This window comes from Arachis ipaensis, chromosome B07, assembly GCF_000816755.2.
Source record: "Arachis ipaensis cultivar K30076 chromosome B07, Araip1.1, whole genome shotgun sequence".
In the NCBI taxonomy this organism is placed as follows: domain Eukaryota; kingdom Viridiplantae; phylum Streptophyta; class Magnoliopsida; order Fabales; family Fabaceae; genus Arachis; species Arachis ipaensis.
In genome coordinates, this window is record NC_029791.2 from 30,323,753 (window position 1) to 30,340,437 (window position 16,685).

A 16,685-nucleotide genomic window follows, 5' to 3' on the forward strand; every position below is an offset into this window, starting at 1 on the left:
ACTTATTGAATTCAAATCTTTAACTAAGTTCTACATGTCCCTTGGAATCCTTTTAATTTAATTTCTTTCAATTATTTTATCACTCTATTCATTGTCCCATCACTTGTAATTTTGAATTCTTAATTACATAGTACCGACATATGGTCAAATGTGTGGGGAAGGACATAAATGTTACCATATGAGTGACTACTTAGATTTTATAGTGATAAAAAATTGTGTAATTATTTAATATATGCTTTATGTAATTTATTCTTCATTTATGTGAAAGATTGAGTTTTCCTCTTCTATTATATTAAAAATTAGTTCATATGAGGTGAAATTTATTGAAAAAGAAAATTATATATAATAGGTGTACTTGTAACCCACTTCTTACAAAATTTTTGTATCCCTTTTGCATATCCGTTCCAGGTACTGCTACCATAGCTCTGCCTATCTAACATATCCTTTCTTTTAGTATAGATAAGCTGTTAAGTGTGTCTTTCTTGTGTATTTTTTTTGGCAGCGAAATGAATATGAATATTATTTTTCCTATTACACACCCTTAATATACATTTTTAGACATTTCCTTATTTGAAGACATGTAGTTTGAACTTTCCATTGAGCTTATTCTAATTTCCAACAATTTACCTGTTCATTACCCTTTTCCCCCTTGAAAGTAAAGTTAGTGAAATCCCAAGAACTTTGAGCAACGTCACTTGGGATAAGTCATGAGAGTCCACCTCTATGGCCTCTCTTTACCTATAATATGCTCTCAGATATGCCTCCCGGTACCTTGAGGAAGAGCCTTATAGTGTAAATATGTCCAACTCCAACAACTTTCTTAGTGTCTATTGTTGGCCTCCCTATTTCTATTCAGAAAGGTCTTTGATTCACTAGGAATTGTCATCCAATGCCTTACCTCATAGGTTTTCAACATTTATGTATATTATACATTAGGCTTATATTCCTCTTCTGCAAAATGGCAAGTTCCACTTTTTTCCAGGGAAAAACATTGTTGGTTGCTGCTGGATCTATGCTGTCAAGGTTTGCTAGATGGTTAAATAGATTGTCTTAAGTCCTTTTAGATGCTAAGGGATATACATAGACCTGTGCTCTAGATTACAGAGATACTTGGTGCTCATTGTTGTAAGCATGTGGTCCATATTACTTTCTGGGTGGAACATGCTCATATTTTAAGGAGGATTATTTGGCTGACCAACTAATTCGGGATATGATATTCGGCTTCTCAACAGATATGTGTAGAGACGTTGTTTCTCATATTTTTATGGTGTTGGTGTTGTCTCTTGATATTGAGGATGTATTATCTTCCACTTTCCTTATTATATCCTTCTATTGTTTTGATGACTTCATTACCCAAAAATGAATAACAGTTGTTGTCTGGGTCTATGACAATTAGTCATCCTCTCCCATATTCTGTACAAATGCTTGCGGATAGAGGTTTTAGCACAGTTATTTGGTTCAAAAATGGGATCCTCTTAGTTCTTCATCTTAATTATTTACAGAGATCTCAACAGATATATCTGAAATACAAGAAGACTTCTTGATGTCTTAACTTTTCATTTCAGGAGTCGGCAGAAGGTAGAAGAATGCTAGAATTTCGTAGAAGTCTCCCTGCTTATAAAGAGAAGGAAGCAATATTGTCAACAATATTGAGGAATCAGGTTTGTTGAATATATGTATTTTGTTATTGATTGGGTATTAGTCATTAGTTAATAACAGCTTAGGTATATTACTAGGGCTATTTTCTTTCTTTAGTTTTAAAAAAGAAAAAAATGTTTAAGAGCCCAGTATGCCCGTTTGAGTTATGCTAAATTTTTTATGAGTTAATATGTTGTATTCTTCCATTGAGTTAGGAAATGCTTTCCTAAAAATCTCTCCAAATCCCAGCATGAATCTTATTCAAATCTTGTAATCATTGTGATTAGAATCTATTAGAATATGTACTTGGGGAAATTATCTATTTGTATTTGTGCATTTATTTCATATTGTCTATATATTCTCTTTTTCTTCCTCTTAACACATATCTTCGGCTTGCATATTTGATTCATCTGTGCCAGCTGGTCTGTTGTAAAAGTAGTTTGTAGTTGATTTCAATATCTCAAGGCTTGGCATTTTCAAATTCAAAGTTGTTAAGTGGCATCTTTTACAGGTGGTTATCATTTCGGGACAAACAGGATGTGGGAAGACAACACAACTCCCACAGTTTATTTTAGAATGTGAGATAGAATCTCTTCAGGGAGCTGCTTGTAATATCATATGCACACAACCAAGGCGCATATCAGCGATATCTGTTTCTGAGAGGGTTGCGCTTGAGAGAGGGGAGAAATTGGGTGAATCTGTGAGATTCTTTTAAAATAATTACTGTGAATGATTCCATCGACACATTTCTTCTAGTATAATGTGTTCAGGTTTTAAAATATGCCTTCTCTTTCACTCTGTTGTTCATCAAAGGTTGGATATAAGGTTAGATTGGAGGGTATAAAAGGGAGAGATACCAGGCTTCTCTTTTGCACAACAGGCATCTTATTAAGAAGATTAATAGCTGATAGAAAATTAAAAGATGTAACTCATATTATTGTGGATGAAATTCATGAGCGTGGGATGAATGAAGGTAGAAATTTTAAACTGATTGAGTCATTGATTTCTAAATTGATTGTTGATTTCATGTTCTTTCATTCTCCTGTGACAGATTTTCTTCTCATTGTCCTTAAAGATCTCCTACCTCGCCGACCAGAAATGAAACTGATTTTAATGAGTGCTACCCTTGATGCGGAGCTCTTCTCCTCATACTTTAATGGAGCTGCAATAATCAAGATTCCGGTGCGTTTAAAAAAAATTGAACTATATGAAGGGGGAAAACTTTATCTTTGTGAATTTATTATGATAAATGAACAAAATATTAGCGGACAAAAATATGAGTGTAATGGTGCAAGTTAGGGTTCATGTCACCTACAATGTTAATGGAATAACTGAAGAATCCTTGAAGAAAATTTCCACTAATTTCTTCTGTTATAGTAAATTCTTTTTCTCTGTCTTCTTCTTTTTAACAAAGTGTGGGGACTTGCGAGGTTTTAAATGGGATGGAGGTTCTAAATTATGTTTCTGGTATAGGATCAAAAGGAATCTTCATATATTTAGTTGGAGGTACTGAGCATTGCTATTTGTGTGCCAAAAGCTAAAAGTTCTCCGTTCTTTATTGATATTGATGTATGTCATTGATAATTTAGGGTTTCACGCACCCTGTCAGAACCTGTTTTTTGGAGGACGTTTTGGAATTGTCAGGCTACAGATTGACTCCTGATAATCAAATTGATGATTATGGTCAAGAAAGGATTTGGAAAATGAACAAACAGGCCCCTAGAAAAAGGAAAAGCCAAATTGCTTCTGTTGTAGAGGTATTGAAAATATCCAAACTATAATTGCTCCATTTCTTGACATTTTCCCCGTTTAATTAAGTTCATTTGCGGAAAATATTACCAGGATTCTTTAAGGGAAGCTGATTTCAAAGATTACGATCCACAAACACGAGAATCTTTGTCATGTTGGAATCCTGATTGCATGGGTTTTAACTTCATAGAATATATTTTATGCCATATATGTGAGGATGAAAGGCCAGGTGCTGTGTTGGTTTTTATGATTGGATGGGATGATATAAGTGCACTGAAAGAGAAGCTCCTTTTACATCCTCTTTTGGGAGATCAAAGCCGAGTTTTGCTTCTTATATGCCATGGATCAATGGCAAGCTCTGAGCAGGTAATTTGTTCCCTGTTGATGGCAGTTGACTTAACAATCTGCATACATTCCTTAGCATTTCATGCGCTCTATGCAAGCAATAAAAGTTACAATTTATGGTTAGAATAAATAAGAATAATGATGATGTTTCTAGAGACATGTTTACTCTTCAGAAATTTCTTGCATGCATAATCCTGTGTAGATGAAAGAAACATGTCAGATGTGCCTTACTGTCCTGCATACAAGTCATACTTGGATAATATCTTGTATATTGAATTTACAGAGATTAATATTTGAAGAACCTGAAGATGGAGTGCGAAAAATAGTGTTAGCAACAAATATTGCTGAAACGAGTATCACAATAAACGATGTTGTTTTCGTTCTTGACTGTGGAAAGGAAAAAGAATCATCATATGATGCTCTTAATAACACACCTTGTTTGCTTCCAACCTGGATCTCTAAGGTTTCTGCCCAACAAGTAAGGATATCTTCTAGTTGTTTTTCATCTTTGGCATTCATTATGTATAATGTGCTCAATATTACCAAAAAGCAATTTGCTTCTGCCATCTTTGATATATTTATACTGGGTTCTTTTCATGTTATTCTTTTCCTAGAGAACTTTGTGCAAAAGATCCATGTAATTCTGTAACTGTTGTGTTGGCTGAATGCTATCTTAACTGGGATACGCTATATAGACAATGTCCTAGTTTGTGTACGGATTCTTACATCACAACTCTTCATATTTGTGCTGCTATAGGCTTGGTTCATATTTAGTGAATAAGTAGGCATTGGGATGAGGGTAGCAGCCAGTTCTACTTGAATAGCAAGATTGGGGGGAAAGATACATACAAATAAATTAATAATCATGATACTCTTTCTTTTTAGATTTATATGATAAGTGATACTATTTGTATGTAATTATTATTATCATCTACGTTCAAGAAAATGAAGTGCCAATTACATAGAAAGGTATCAATCTACTTTCAGAGGCAAGGCATGGGGGGTGGGGGAACCGATATATAAGAGAGAAAGTTGGAGTAGGGTCTATTGTAGAAAAGATGGTAGAACCTCGTCTCAGGTGGTTTGGACATGTGGGAAGAAGATTAGCAGAGCACTTGGTTAGGAAGGTGGACAGGTGGCGAATGGTAGAGGAAGACCTAAAAAAATCATACATGAGGTGGTCAAAGAAAATATACGTGTCAACAGTCTCACTGTAGACATGATACATGATAGAGCACAGTGGCGTCATTTGATCTATGTAGCCGATCCCACCTAGTGGGATAAGGCTTTGTTGTTGTTGTTGTAGTTGTATTCTATTTTATTTGAAGCATATTGTGTGCATAAAGTATTCATGGAAAATGATATTGTATTCATGAACATCTAGGCAGATGCCAGTATAATTTTTGGGCCTAATTGAAGTTTCTCATTATCTGCTTAAAATGCCAGCTGCAGCCTAATTTATCAACTTTGTGGCAAACCTCAAATGCACCCAGTCCACTGAAACTTACTATCTAGTTTATTATCCTTATGAATATATATGATATAATATAACGTGAATCTTTGGGTTATAATGTTAAGCTATCTAACTGATTGCTTTGTTTGTGCCATTTTATAAAAGAGGAAATTGCCATTGGACTCAGATAGCATTATCTAAGTGCAATTGCCATCCTGGATATGAAGTGAGAAGTTTTTAGATCTCAAATGCTGATTTTATTGTCTTTTTAACTTGAAATTTTTATAGAGAAGAGGAAGAGCTGGTCGAGTTCAACCAGGAGAATGTTACCATCTCTATCCTAGATGTGTTTATGATGCTTTTGCAGAGTATCAATTGCCGGAAATTTTGAGAACACCTTTGCAATCTCTCTGCTTGCAAATTAAAAGTTTAAAACTTGGACCGATATCAGAGTTCTTGTCTAAGGCATTACAGTCTCCAGAGATTCTTGCAGTAAGGATAAAATAATAACCTCCGTTTCAGTTCTATCATTTTATCTCCAGCTGTACATGTGCAGTTTTTTACTCACTATTTCTGAAATGAATTTGCTTGTTCACGCTGTGTTGATTATTTGCGTTTGTATCTGCTTTGTTTACTTATTTTATTCACAGGTGCAAAATGCAATTGAATATTTAAAAATAATTGGAGCTTTTGATGACAATGAGAATCTGACTCTTCTAGGTTAATCTCTTACCAATACATGAAAGTCTGGCTTATTAATTGTTATTATTCAATTTGAAGCCTCATAGTTGATCTGTCAATTGATAGGGCACTACCTGACAATGTTTCCGATGGAACCCAAACTAGGGAAGATGCTTATATTGGGTGCTATCTTCAATTGCCTGGATCCCATATTAACTGTCACTGCCAGCCTGAGTGTGAGAGATCCATTTCTAGCACCGTTGGACCAAAAAGATGTAAGTTGTACTTGTGTTGAATGATTGCAGCTTTATCCTTTCAATAAGAGGTCATTTGACTCTCGCTTGTGTTTCTATGTTCCTCGGTTCTTCGGTTCTGGATTTCTACAGAAACATACAATTGAAGTGTTTGAATGTATTATATTATCAAATGTACAGGAAATCAGCCTCTTTATAGAGGAATTATAGAAATAGAAATAACTAGAAAATAGGAAAGAAGAAAAAAATACTAGCCTAAAATAAAGGAAAGATTTCTAATCATAAAATCTCTAAAATTAAGCTAAATCCAAAAAGGAAAAGATTTATAATTAATTCTATTTACATAGAAGATTCATGAAAGGAATTAAGAATCTGATTTTGATTTGATTTAGTCAACACTTCCCCTCAAGCTGGCTTGAAGATATCATTCATTGACAGCTTGCTTATTATGCTATCAAAAGTCTTCTTGGGTAATCCTTTAGTTAGAATATCTGCTAATTGTTCCGTGGTTGGAACATATGAGATGCAAATCTGTCCTCTCTCAATCTTTTCCCTGATAAAATGTTTGTCAACTTCAACATGTTTAGTTCTATCATGCAACACTGGATTATGAGAAATGGAAATTGCAGATTTGTTGTCACAATACAACCGCATTGGTGGAGAAATGGAAACTTTTAGTTCTCGTAGGATTTTCTCTACCCATATTGCTTCACATATTCCATGAGCCACTGCTCTAAACTCAGCTTCTGCACTACTTCGTGCCACAACACTCTGTTTTTTACTCCTCCAACTAACCAGGTTTCTGCCAACAAAAGTACAATACCCAGATGTTGACCTTCTATCCATGACATTCCCAGCCCAATCTGCATCTGTATAAGCTTCTACTTGAAGATGTCCATGCTTTTTATAGAGTAACCCTTTCCCAGGCGACCCTTTCAAGTACCTTAGGATTCTAAAGACAGCATCCATGTGTTCTTGACCAGGTGAATGCATAAACTGGCTTACCATGCTCACAGCAAAGGCTATATCCGGGCGTGTATGGGATAAATAGATTAGCCTCCCTACCAACTGCTGATATCTCCCTTTGTCCATGACATTTTCTGGTTCAGCTGGCTTCAATTTTAAGTTAGGCTCTATAGGTGTTTCAGCAGCTTTACAACCAAGTAATCCCATCTCTTTTAAAAGATCTAGGATATACTTTCGTTGGTTCATAAAAATGCCTTCCTTAGACTTTGCAAAATCAATTCCAAGGAAGTATTTTAATGAGCCAAGTTCTTTGATTTCAAATGCTTTGGCAAGCTTCTCCTTCAAGTCTTTTAGCTCCAAACAGTCATCACCTGTCAGAATAATGTCATCCACATATACAATTAAGATGGCAGTTTTATTAGCTGCTGAATGCTTATAGAAAAGTGTATGGTCAGCTTGGCTTTGAGTATAACCAAGTCCCTTCACCACCGTTCCAAGTCGTTCAAACCAAGCTCCTTGGGGATTGTTTCAATCCATAGAGAGATTTCTTTAGTTTGCACACTTTATTCCTCCCTAGTTCAGTTTCAAATCCAGGTGGAAGTTTCATAAACACCTCTTCCTCTAGTTCCCCATTCAGGAAAGCATTCTTTATATCCAATTGGTGTAAAGGCCAATTGTAATTCGCAGCAAGAGATAAGAGAATTTGCACAGAACTGAGTTTGGCAACTGGAGCAAAAGTCTCTCGATAGTCTACTCCATAGGTTTGTGTATATCCCCTAGCTACTAACCTAGCTTTATACCTCTCTATGTTTCCATCAGCATTGCACTTGATGGTAAAAACCCACCTGCAGCCAACCAACTTTATATTCTGTGGCAGATCTACAATCTCCCAAGTTTCATTTTTCTTGAGTGCATGCCACTCTTCCATCACTGCTAATTTCCAGTTGGGATCATCTAGTGCTTCCTCTATGTTCCTAGGCTCAAACAGATTTGTAATTTTAGAAGTAAAAGCTCGATGTTTTTGAGAGAGATTTTGGTAAGAGACATAATTGGAAATAGGATGGTTGGTGCTGGTTTTAAGTACCTTTTTGGTGCAGGTTCTGGTTTCTTTCCTAAGGGCTATTGGCAAATTATTATTAGAAGTGACAATTTCAGATTTACCTGGAAGTTCCTGAAGAGTTGGGCCGTCTTCCGGGTTTTCAGATTGGGTTGGTACAGAGATGATGGGCTGGTCTCTAGTCTTCTTGGGATATTTCCGAACATAACACCGAAGCTCCTTTTCTTGTGGTATTTCTTTTCCTGTTTGGATTCCAACTAATTCTGGCACAATTTCAGAATTGGTTTTCACATCTTGTTTTGCAATTGTTTCAGAATTTACTTGATTAGTGAAAGTTGTATCCTCAATATGTAAGATAGGAGTGGGTAAAGGTTCATGCAAAAAATTTTCTTCCCTTAGACTCTCCCCTTGAAGAAAATTTTTCTGAAAAAAGGTTTCATGTTCCAAAAAAGTAACATCCATTCTTACATGAAATTTCTTGGTGTGTGGATTGAAACATTTATAACCCTTTTGACTTGGGGAATAGCCTATAAAAATGCATTTTTCTGTCCTTGGATCAAGTTTACTTCGATATGAAGGTGTATGTAAAAACACAGTGCAACCAAATACTTTTAAAGGTAAGTCAGAATGCAACCTGCATGCTGGAAAATTCTTTTTGAAAGTATCCAACGGTGTGCAGTAATTTAACACACGTGTGGGCATTCGATTTATGAGATAGGCTGCTGTTAGAACAGTATCTCCCCATAAATACTTTGGAACATTACCCTCAAACATAATGGCACGTGCTACTTCAAGAAGGTGTTTATTCTTCCTTTCAGCAATGCCATTTTGTTGGGGTGTATTAAGGCATGTAGATTAATGTTGAATACCTTTTTTTTGAAGAAATTCTCCAAGATTTTTGTTAAAGTATTTAGTGCCATTATCACTTCTTAATATTGAAATTTGTGTGTCAAATTGTGTTTCTACCATTGTTGAAAAATACTGAAAAATTTTAGAAACCTCAGATTTTTCATGCATGAGATAGATCCAACATAGTCGTGTGTGGTCATCAATAAAAGTTACAAACCATTTTTTTCCAAATTGAGTTGTTATTTTCGATGGACCCCATACATCACTATGAATCAAGTGGAAAGGTTTAGATGCATGATAAGGTTGAGAGTAATAAGGAGCTCTATGACTCTTTGAACGAATACAACTTTCACATTTAAGTAAGGAAGAATCAATATTTTTAAACAAACTTGGAAACAAGTGTTTGAGATATGGAAAACTAGGGTGTCCTAGTCTATTGTGCCAGAGAATTATTTGGTCCTTTATAGGCATAGAACTTATACCACTAAATCCTTGAGCTATTTTATCCTCCGAAATATCCTCAAAGTGATAAAGCCCATCCATCATCTTAGCACTGCCAATCATCTTCCCCGAAGTCCGGTCCTGAAAAATACCATGAGTGTCAAAGAATGTCACAGCACAATTGGAATCCTTGCAGATTTTACTAATAGAGAGAAGATTACAAGAAAGCTTTGGTACATGTAGGACATTTCTTAGGTCAATGTTTTTGGATAGTTTAATTGTACCTTTTCCAGCAATAGATGAAAAACTACCATCAGCAACTCTAATTTTTTCATTTTCAAAGCAAGGAGAATAAGTTTTAAATAAAGGGGAGAGGCTGGTCATATGGTCAGATGCACCTGAATCGACAATCCATGGTGCATTCAAGTTTGAGGTGCAGTTAAGGAACATAGGAATACTAAAATTACCTGTTTGAGCCAAAGAACAACTAGGAGTACTAGACACAGAACTGGAATTTAACAGCCTTATGAGCTGCTCAACCTGTTCCTTACTCAATGATGATTTTTCAGCCTCATGAGCAGTTGGGGTAGGGCGTATTTTGGGACCAGGTTTGCTGCCTTTAAGATGTGCTGGTTTTCCATGAATCTTCCAGCAGGTTTCTCGGGTGTGACGAGGTTTGTTGCAGTGGTCACACCAAAGATTGGAGGGGTGCTTCTGATTTGATGAACTTTTAAGTGCAGCAGGTGCCACTAAAAGTGCATTAGACTCCAAAGAGGTCTGTTCAGTCTTGCCTTTTCCCATCATCACAGCTCTACGAGTTTCTTCTCTTCTAACTTCAGCAAATACTTCTCCAATTGAGGGTAGGATTGCTCTTCCAATAATTCTGCCACGAACTTCATCTAGCTCCACGTTGAGGCCTGCAAGAAACTGGAATATCCTCCCTTCTTCCACTGTTTGTTGGTGGTGTTTGGCATCAGCGGCTGAATTCCACTTGTAGTTATTGAAGTGGTCAAGATCCTGCCACACCCGCTTCAATGTGTGGAAATATTTGGTGACATTGTCACTCCCTTGTTGAATTTCTCTAGCTTTTAGAGTAAGTTCATAAATCTGGGATTTATTCCCAAGATCAGAGTACATCTCCTTGACACTATCCCACAATTCTTTGGCTATGGTATAGTACATGTAGTTACTGCTGATATCCTCCTCCATTGAGTTCACCAGCCATGTCATCACCATGGAATTTTCGGTATCCCACACATGATATTGTGGGTCAGTGATGTTAGGCTGGCTTCGCTCACCGGTGAGATATCCAATCTTCCCTCTTCCACGGATATACATCTGAGCTGATTGAGACCACCTAAGGTAGTTTGACCCATTGAGTCGAAATGTGGTGATCTGAACTGAATGGGAGTCACCACTAACTAGTATCCGTTGCTCAGATTTTAAATCTGATGGAGTAGGAGTGGTGTTCTCCTTCTGTTCAGGATTAATGACTGAGGAACTGTCAGCCATAGCTATAAATCAGAGGCACAGTGCAGAGTTCCTGCTCTGATACCAAATTGAAGTGTTTGAATGTATTATATTATCAAATGTACAGGGAATCAGCCTCTTTATAGAGGAATTATAGAAATAGAAATAACTAGAAAATAGGAAAGAAGAAAAAAATACTAGCCTAAAATAAAGGAAAGATTTCTAATCATAAAATCTCTAAAATTAAGCTAAACCCAAAAAGGAAAAGATTTATAATTAATTCTATTTACATAGAAGATTCATGAAAGGAATTAGGAATCTGATTTTGATTTGATTTAGTCAACACATACGGCATAATAATGAATTGGGAACTTTTTATGTTTGTTTTATATTTCAAACTTGAAACACCAAATTCAATTAAAATTATAAAATGGCAAACCAACTCTACCTATGTTATGTTCCTTTGTTGCATAGCTTTACATAATAAATCCTAAGGTTTGATAAATGAGGAGTTATGTTAGTTAGTCCTAGCCATGCAAGGCTTTGTTGATGCTTCATAATATGGATCACTAATGTCATAGTGTTAATGTTAGCATTGGTACCAGTGAGAATTAGGAGAATATAGGAATGTGTAGCAGGTGTAAGAATGGAGACATAAAAATTCTCATTAACTGCTTTTGTAAATAGTGGTGTTGATTAATATTTCTTGGGTATTCACTTACACCAGGGGTATGTCGTGAACTTCCATCCTCCAATAACTCATACGCTATGAGCTCCATTAATACAATTGAATTGAGACATTTCACCTTATTGATCAATTTTTAAAATTTCGTCAAAATTTTATCACCACCTACCCGTTTATTGGAGCTAATTAAAGCCAGTAAGCAGTGGCTATTTAGCTTCCGTTTAAGGGCCAACAATAATCTCACTTGGAAATGAATGCTTCTAAAATTGTTGTTTCTATGGGTGGTCAGTGATACTAGAATCAGTTTATGTTTTTTCTGACATTTTCTCAGTGTAAAGAGTTAGTTAAAAAGAGTAATATTTCAGTTCCGTTTAAATTATTCAATTTTGGACAGTATCACTACAGCAACAAGCATTGGTCCCTTAGGCTTGTCAGTCAGTGCTCAAGGACCTTATTACGAGGTTTTTATCTGGTATTTGATTTATCAAGTTTTTCATTATAGGTTGCAGCTGCAGCGAAGTCTCAATTCTCCCATGATTATAGTGATCATCTTGCCCTTGTGAGGGCTTATGATGGCTGGAAAGATGCTGAAATAGACCTCGCTGGACAAGAATACTGCTGGGCAAATTTCCTTTCTTCACAATCCATGAAAGCTATTGATGCCCTTCGGATGGAATTCTTATCCCTTCTCAAGGATATTGGAATAGTTGATAGCAATGCAACAAACTGCAATGCGTGGAGCTATGATGTGCATCTTATACGAGCAGTTATTTTTTATGGGCTATATCCTGGAATTTGCTCTATTGTGGTATTTTTTTTCTTTTTTCCTTTATTATTTTATATTTATATTGCATAAATAGTATAATTTATTATGGAAAGTAGAAACTTTTTAGCGAGTGTTCAAATTGCATATGGAGTCCATGTCTATGCGGTAGGTAATTAACTATGATATATTTTCATTTGCAGCATAAAGAGAAGTCATTTTCTCTGAAGACAATGGAGGATGGTAAAGTGCATCTTCATTTGGTTAGTCCATTCAAATTTATTAATTTGCCATGGGTTATAAAACTGTAGGCGTGTTTTAGATGTCATCATTTCAACCTTCTGTTCTTATTTTTTCCCATATTGATTACGTGTTTGTTTCATTTCCCTAGAATTCAGTGAATGCTCGAGAAAGCAAAATTCCATATCCGTGGCTTGTTTTTAATGAGAAGATAAAAGTGAATTCGGTGTTCCTTCGTGACTCAACTGCTGTGTCTGACTCAGTGGTGCTTCTTTTTGGTGGAAAGATCTCAAAAGATGGTGTTAGTTCCTTTTCTTTTTCTTGGGGTGCTCGTGTTTATTTTATAAAATATTGCAGTTTGGAATTAACCTCTAAAATGTTCTGTAGTGTTTTATATTGTTTACATTCCTGTTCTGGCAGGATGGTCAATTAAAAATGTTAGGAGGGTATCTGGAGTTCTTAATGAAACCTGCTGTTGCTGAAATGTTTCAGAGCATAAGGAGGAAACTAGATGACATCATTCAGAGCAAAGTAGGTGCAAATTTATTTCATTCTCATACAAACTACGTTGATGAAATTGAGTTAAAATTTTAATATACTATTGAACTTTGCAGCTACTGTTTCCGATGATGGGAATACACTTATTTCACGAGCTGCTTTCTGCTGTACGGTTGCTGATTTCCAAAGATAAATGTGAGGGCAGATTTGTGTTTAGCTGCCAGGTCATTAAACCATCGAAACCATCTGTGATGACCTTGCAACCAGCATTGGTTTCAAGGACAGACAGTGGACCTGGTGGCGATAATTCTAAAGGTCAGCTCCAAACTCTTCTGGCTCGTGCTGGATGTGCTGCACCCATCTACAAGACTATGCAAATACAGAACAATCAGTTTCAGGCTGCGGTCGAGTTTAATGGTATACAGATAATGGGCCAACCTTGTCACAATAAAAGGACTGCGGAAAAAGACGCCGCGGCTGAGGCACTGCAATGGCTTATGGGTAAAAGACAGGCAGAAAACGAGTACATGGATCACAATGCAGTGATGCTAAAGAAAAGCAAGAGGGATCATAATTAAGCAATCAACTGTAATGGGTTTTCTGTGAGGGTAACAAACGGTCCAAGATGGATGTACTTGTCTAGATTTTTAAGGTCCTTGCTCAAGTCTTTGAACTCCAGAAAAAATGGATTAGTTCCATTGTTGATATATAGCTCCGGGGCTTGAGCCAATTCATGCTCATACAACAACAATCTCCAATTTAGCGTGCATTGTGTTGATTCAATCCGAGGTTGGAGTTGCCTACCCTTGATCAAAGCAAATCATGGATGATTTATGAGCCTGAAGAAATAAATTGTGAATTGAAAGCCTAAGATAACAGTCTAATCTGAGCCGTTTGACAAAGGAAAATTTTTTGCAACTGTTCATGTTGTTGAGTTAATTTTGGGATAAGGTTCTTCTAAAGTGTTTTTATATTCAACATGACAAATTCGAAGGTCTCTTAGCTACACTCAATCAGTATTGTACACGAGAAATGTGAAGACTAATTTGATATCTTCTGCAACAGAAAGAGCTTCCATTCTATATTTAGGTGAAACATGTATGTGAAAATATAAAGAATGAATTTTTAAAGTATGTTTGGAATTGATATTCAATGAACTTGGCGAGGGAAACAAATTTTGGTCAAGCAGGAGTTCGCATTAATGTGATCTATGTTGCTTCACTTTCTTTTCCTTTTTTTTTTTTCGGTTTTCACGTCTGATTGTGATTTCTGTTTGAGAAATAATTTAGGTATAATGAATGTTATTTCGGCAGCGATAATTAAAAAGGAAAAGACTAAGATTAGGGGGCAGCAATTTTGTTAAATTATGGCTTGCATGTAACTAGCAAAAAAAAAATGAGTCACTGGATGAAATCTCACACCAATTTCACACCATTAAAACCATTATTGATGACTATTTGATGACTACAAATCACAAAAGTTGTTAGCCCCTAACATTTCTCAATTAAAAATTGTCTGGTTAAAAAGGGGCTTGGGCTTCATAGTGCATTGTTTGTATTGTCCTGTAATTTTTTTTTCATTTCATTGTCTTCAAGATATACTGTAACGAAGCGTGATTATGTTTTATAGTCACTTCTATTACTTATAAATGAAAATTCATAAAATTTGTCCAGTTCATTGTTCTCTTATGTTTATATTTTCATCATTTCACCACTTAACTTTTAGGATGCATCACTTGGAATATACTTCTAAAATATTTTAACTATTTTAGATACAAATACAATTTGTAGACAAATAAATTAAAGAAATATTAAAACAAGTTGATCACAAATCGTTTTAGGCACTGTCTTTAAAAATTTACTACCGTCTTACCTATAGATGGAATAACTTCGACAAAAATCTTTTAATATTAGATGTGGATCATTAAAATATAGTCTATACCAATATTCTCAAAACACTTTAACGATGCTCAACCAATCATTATTAATATTCAACCAACCAACTATCATTAATGTTTTCCAACGTTCATATTGCTTAGCTAGAATTCATTAATTTTTTTTTTTTTTTTGGTAAGTTAGAATTCATTAATTTATTTTTATCAAATTAGCAAAATAGAGTCCCAATCTATCCATGTGCATGTGAGAACCATCAGCCATTCAGCCTATTTAATCAAGAATAGGGTACACACTAATATTCTCGAATACCTTTAGTTCATATTGCTTTTAGTTGGAATTCATTAATTTTTTGTTTTGGTAATTCATTAATTTTTTTGTTCAATTAGCACAATCAAAGCCTAATACCTAAGCAAGCCCAATCCATTCATGTGCTGTGAAAGCCCATCAACCTATTTTAATTTCATTGCCTGTAAGCATCACATTTTTTTCACTGACCCAGAAAATAAAAGCATCCCATTCCGTAAAGGTTAACTAGACCAGTCATCATATTCTGGGTTAAGTACTTTTTTCGTCTTTAAAGTTCGGGATGAAAATTCAAATTGTTTCCAACCTTTTTTTGTTATTAAAATTATCCTCAACGTTATAAAATGTTATAAAATCATCATTTTATCCATAAACAACATTTTAAAGACAATTTATCCTCTAAAAAAAAACCCTTCCCTTCCCCACTAATCCCCAACCCCCCTTCAGACTTCATCATCATAACCGAGCTTCTTTCTCTCTCTCTCTCTCTCTTTCTTTCAGTCTCCTTTTCTCCCTTATGACTAACTCCTAACCACTTTTTTCATCATCACCGAGCCTCTTTCTCTTTCTCTTTGTCCCAATCTCTTTCTCTTCCTCACCACTAATCCCACTCATCTTCTTCTCATCACCATCACCATCACCATTATCATAATCACCATCACCATTATCACAGAAACAAAGATTGAATCACATCACCATCACCATTATCCATCACCATCACCATTATCCACGGCGGAATTAAACGACGAATTGGAAGCATTTTTTTGAGAAGAAGGTTACTGAATTGAGAAATGAGAGAACGACTCTGGGAGGGGGCTATTGCGAATAGAAAGGGGATGACAAGTTCAGTTTCTGTCTCACTCCAAACTCGAAGAAAAAAACTGCTTTCGCATGTCATCGATGACAGTTTTGATCTTCTCCTATAAAGTTTCTTGTGATATTTTTAGCAGAGAGATTATATCAGTGAGCATCTTTGAAAGAGATGATGGATTTTCTTGTGGTTAATTTGAACAACATTCTTTGTGTTCACCTGAAGAACGAGAAGGGCACTAAAGAAAAGAAAAAAAAGGGTCGTTACTCTCTCAAAAGGGGGCTCTCTTTCTCTCTTTTTTGTTCTTCCTTTTTTTCTTATTTTTTTTTAATTTTTAAAGAACATATACATAATTTTTTTTTTAAATTTTTTTAATTTATGTTATTGCTAATTTTGTGGATCTTGTTGTTATTATTGGATTGTTAATTTATTTTGTGGTTAGATTTATGGTGTAATCACAGTGATGATAATGAAGCAGATTTATTTTGTTGTTATGGTGTAATTATGGTGATGATGAAATGGGATTTAATTTTTTTTTGGGAGCTGATGATGGTGGTGGGATGGGATTTGGGATGGGTGGGAGGAAG

General features: G+C 35.5%; 1 protein-coding gene across 5 annotated transcripts in view; it reads left to right on the forward strand.

The window, feature by feature from the left end:
- LOC107608747 (DExH-box ATP-dependent RNA helicase DExH5, mitochondrial) overlaps nt 1-14,219 on the forward strand; it is an 18,375-nt gene extending 4,156 nt beyond the window's left edge. For 3 of the 5 annotated variants that reach the window (XM_016310466.2, XM_016310468.2, XM_016310470.2), the window contains 15 exons: nt 1,566-1,661; nt 2,150-2,338; nt 2,452-2,611; nt 2,690-2,820; nt 3,228-3,395; nt 3,481-3,753; nt 4,016-4,210; nt 5,474-5,677; nt 5,836-5,905; nt 5,993-6,141; nt 12,091-12,396; nt 12,555-12,614; nt 12,743-12,892; nt 13,012-13,122; nt 13,206-14,219. In XM_016310466.2, the coding sequence (XP_016165952.1) occupies nt 1,566-1,661; nt 2,150-2,338; nt 2,452-2,611; nt 2,690-2,820; nt 3,228-3,395; nt 3,481-3,753; nt 4,016-4,210; nt 5,474-5,677; nt 5,836-5,905; nt 5,993-6,141; nt 12,091-12,396; nt 12,555-12,614; nt 12,743-12,892; nt 13,012-13,122; nt 13,206-13,667 (2,724 nt within the window). In that variant the 3' untranslated portion in view covers nt 13,668-14,219. Of the gene's footprint in view, nt 1-1,565; nt 1,662-2,149; nt 2,339-2,451; nt 2,612-2,689; nt 2,821-3,227; nt 3,396-3,480; nt 3,754-4,015; nt 4,211-5,473; nt 5,678-5,835; nt 5,906-5,992; nt 6,142-12,090; nt 12,397-12,554; nt 12,615-12,742; nt 12,893-13,011; nt 13,123-13,205 lie in introns of those variants that run through there. The other 2 variants (XR_002351320.1, XR_002351321.1) reach the window with 2 other exon arrangements.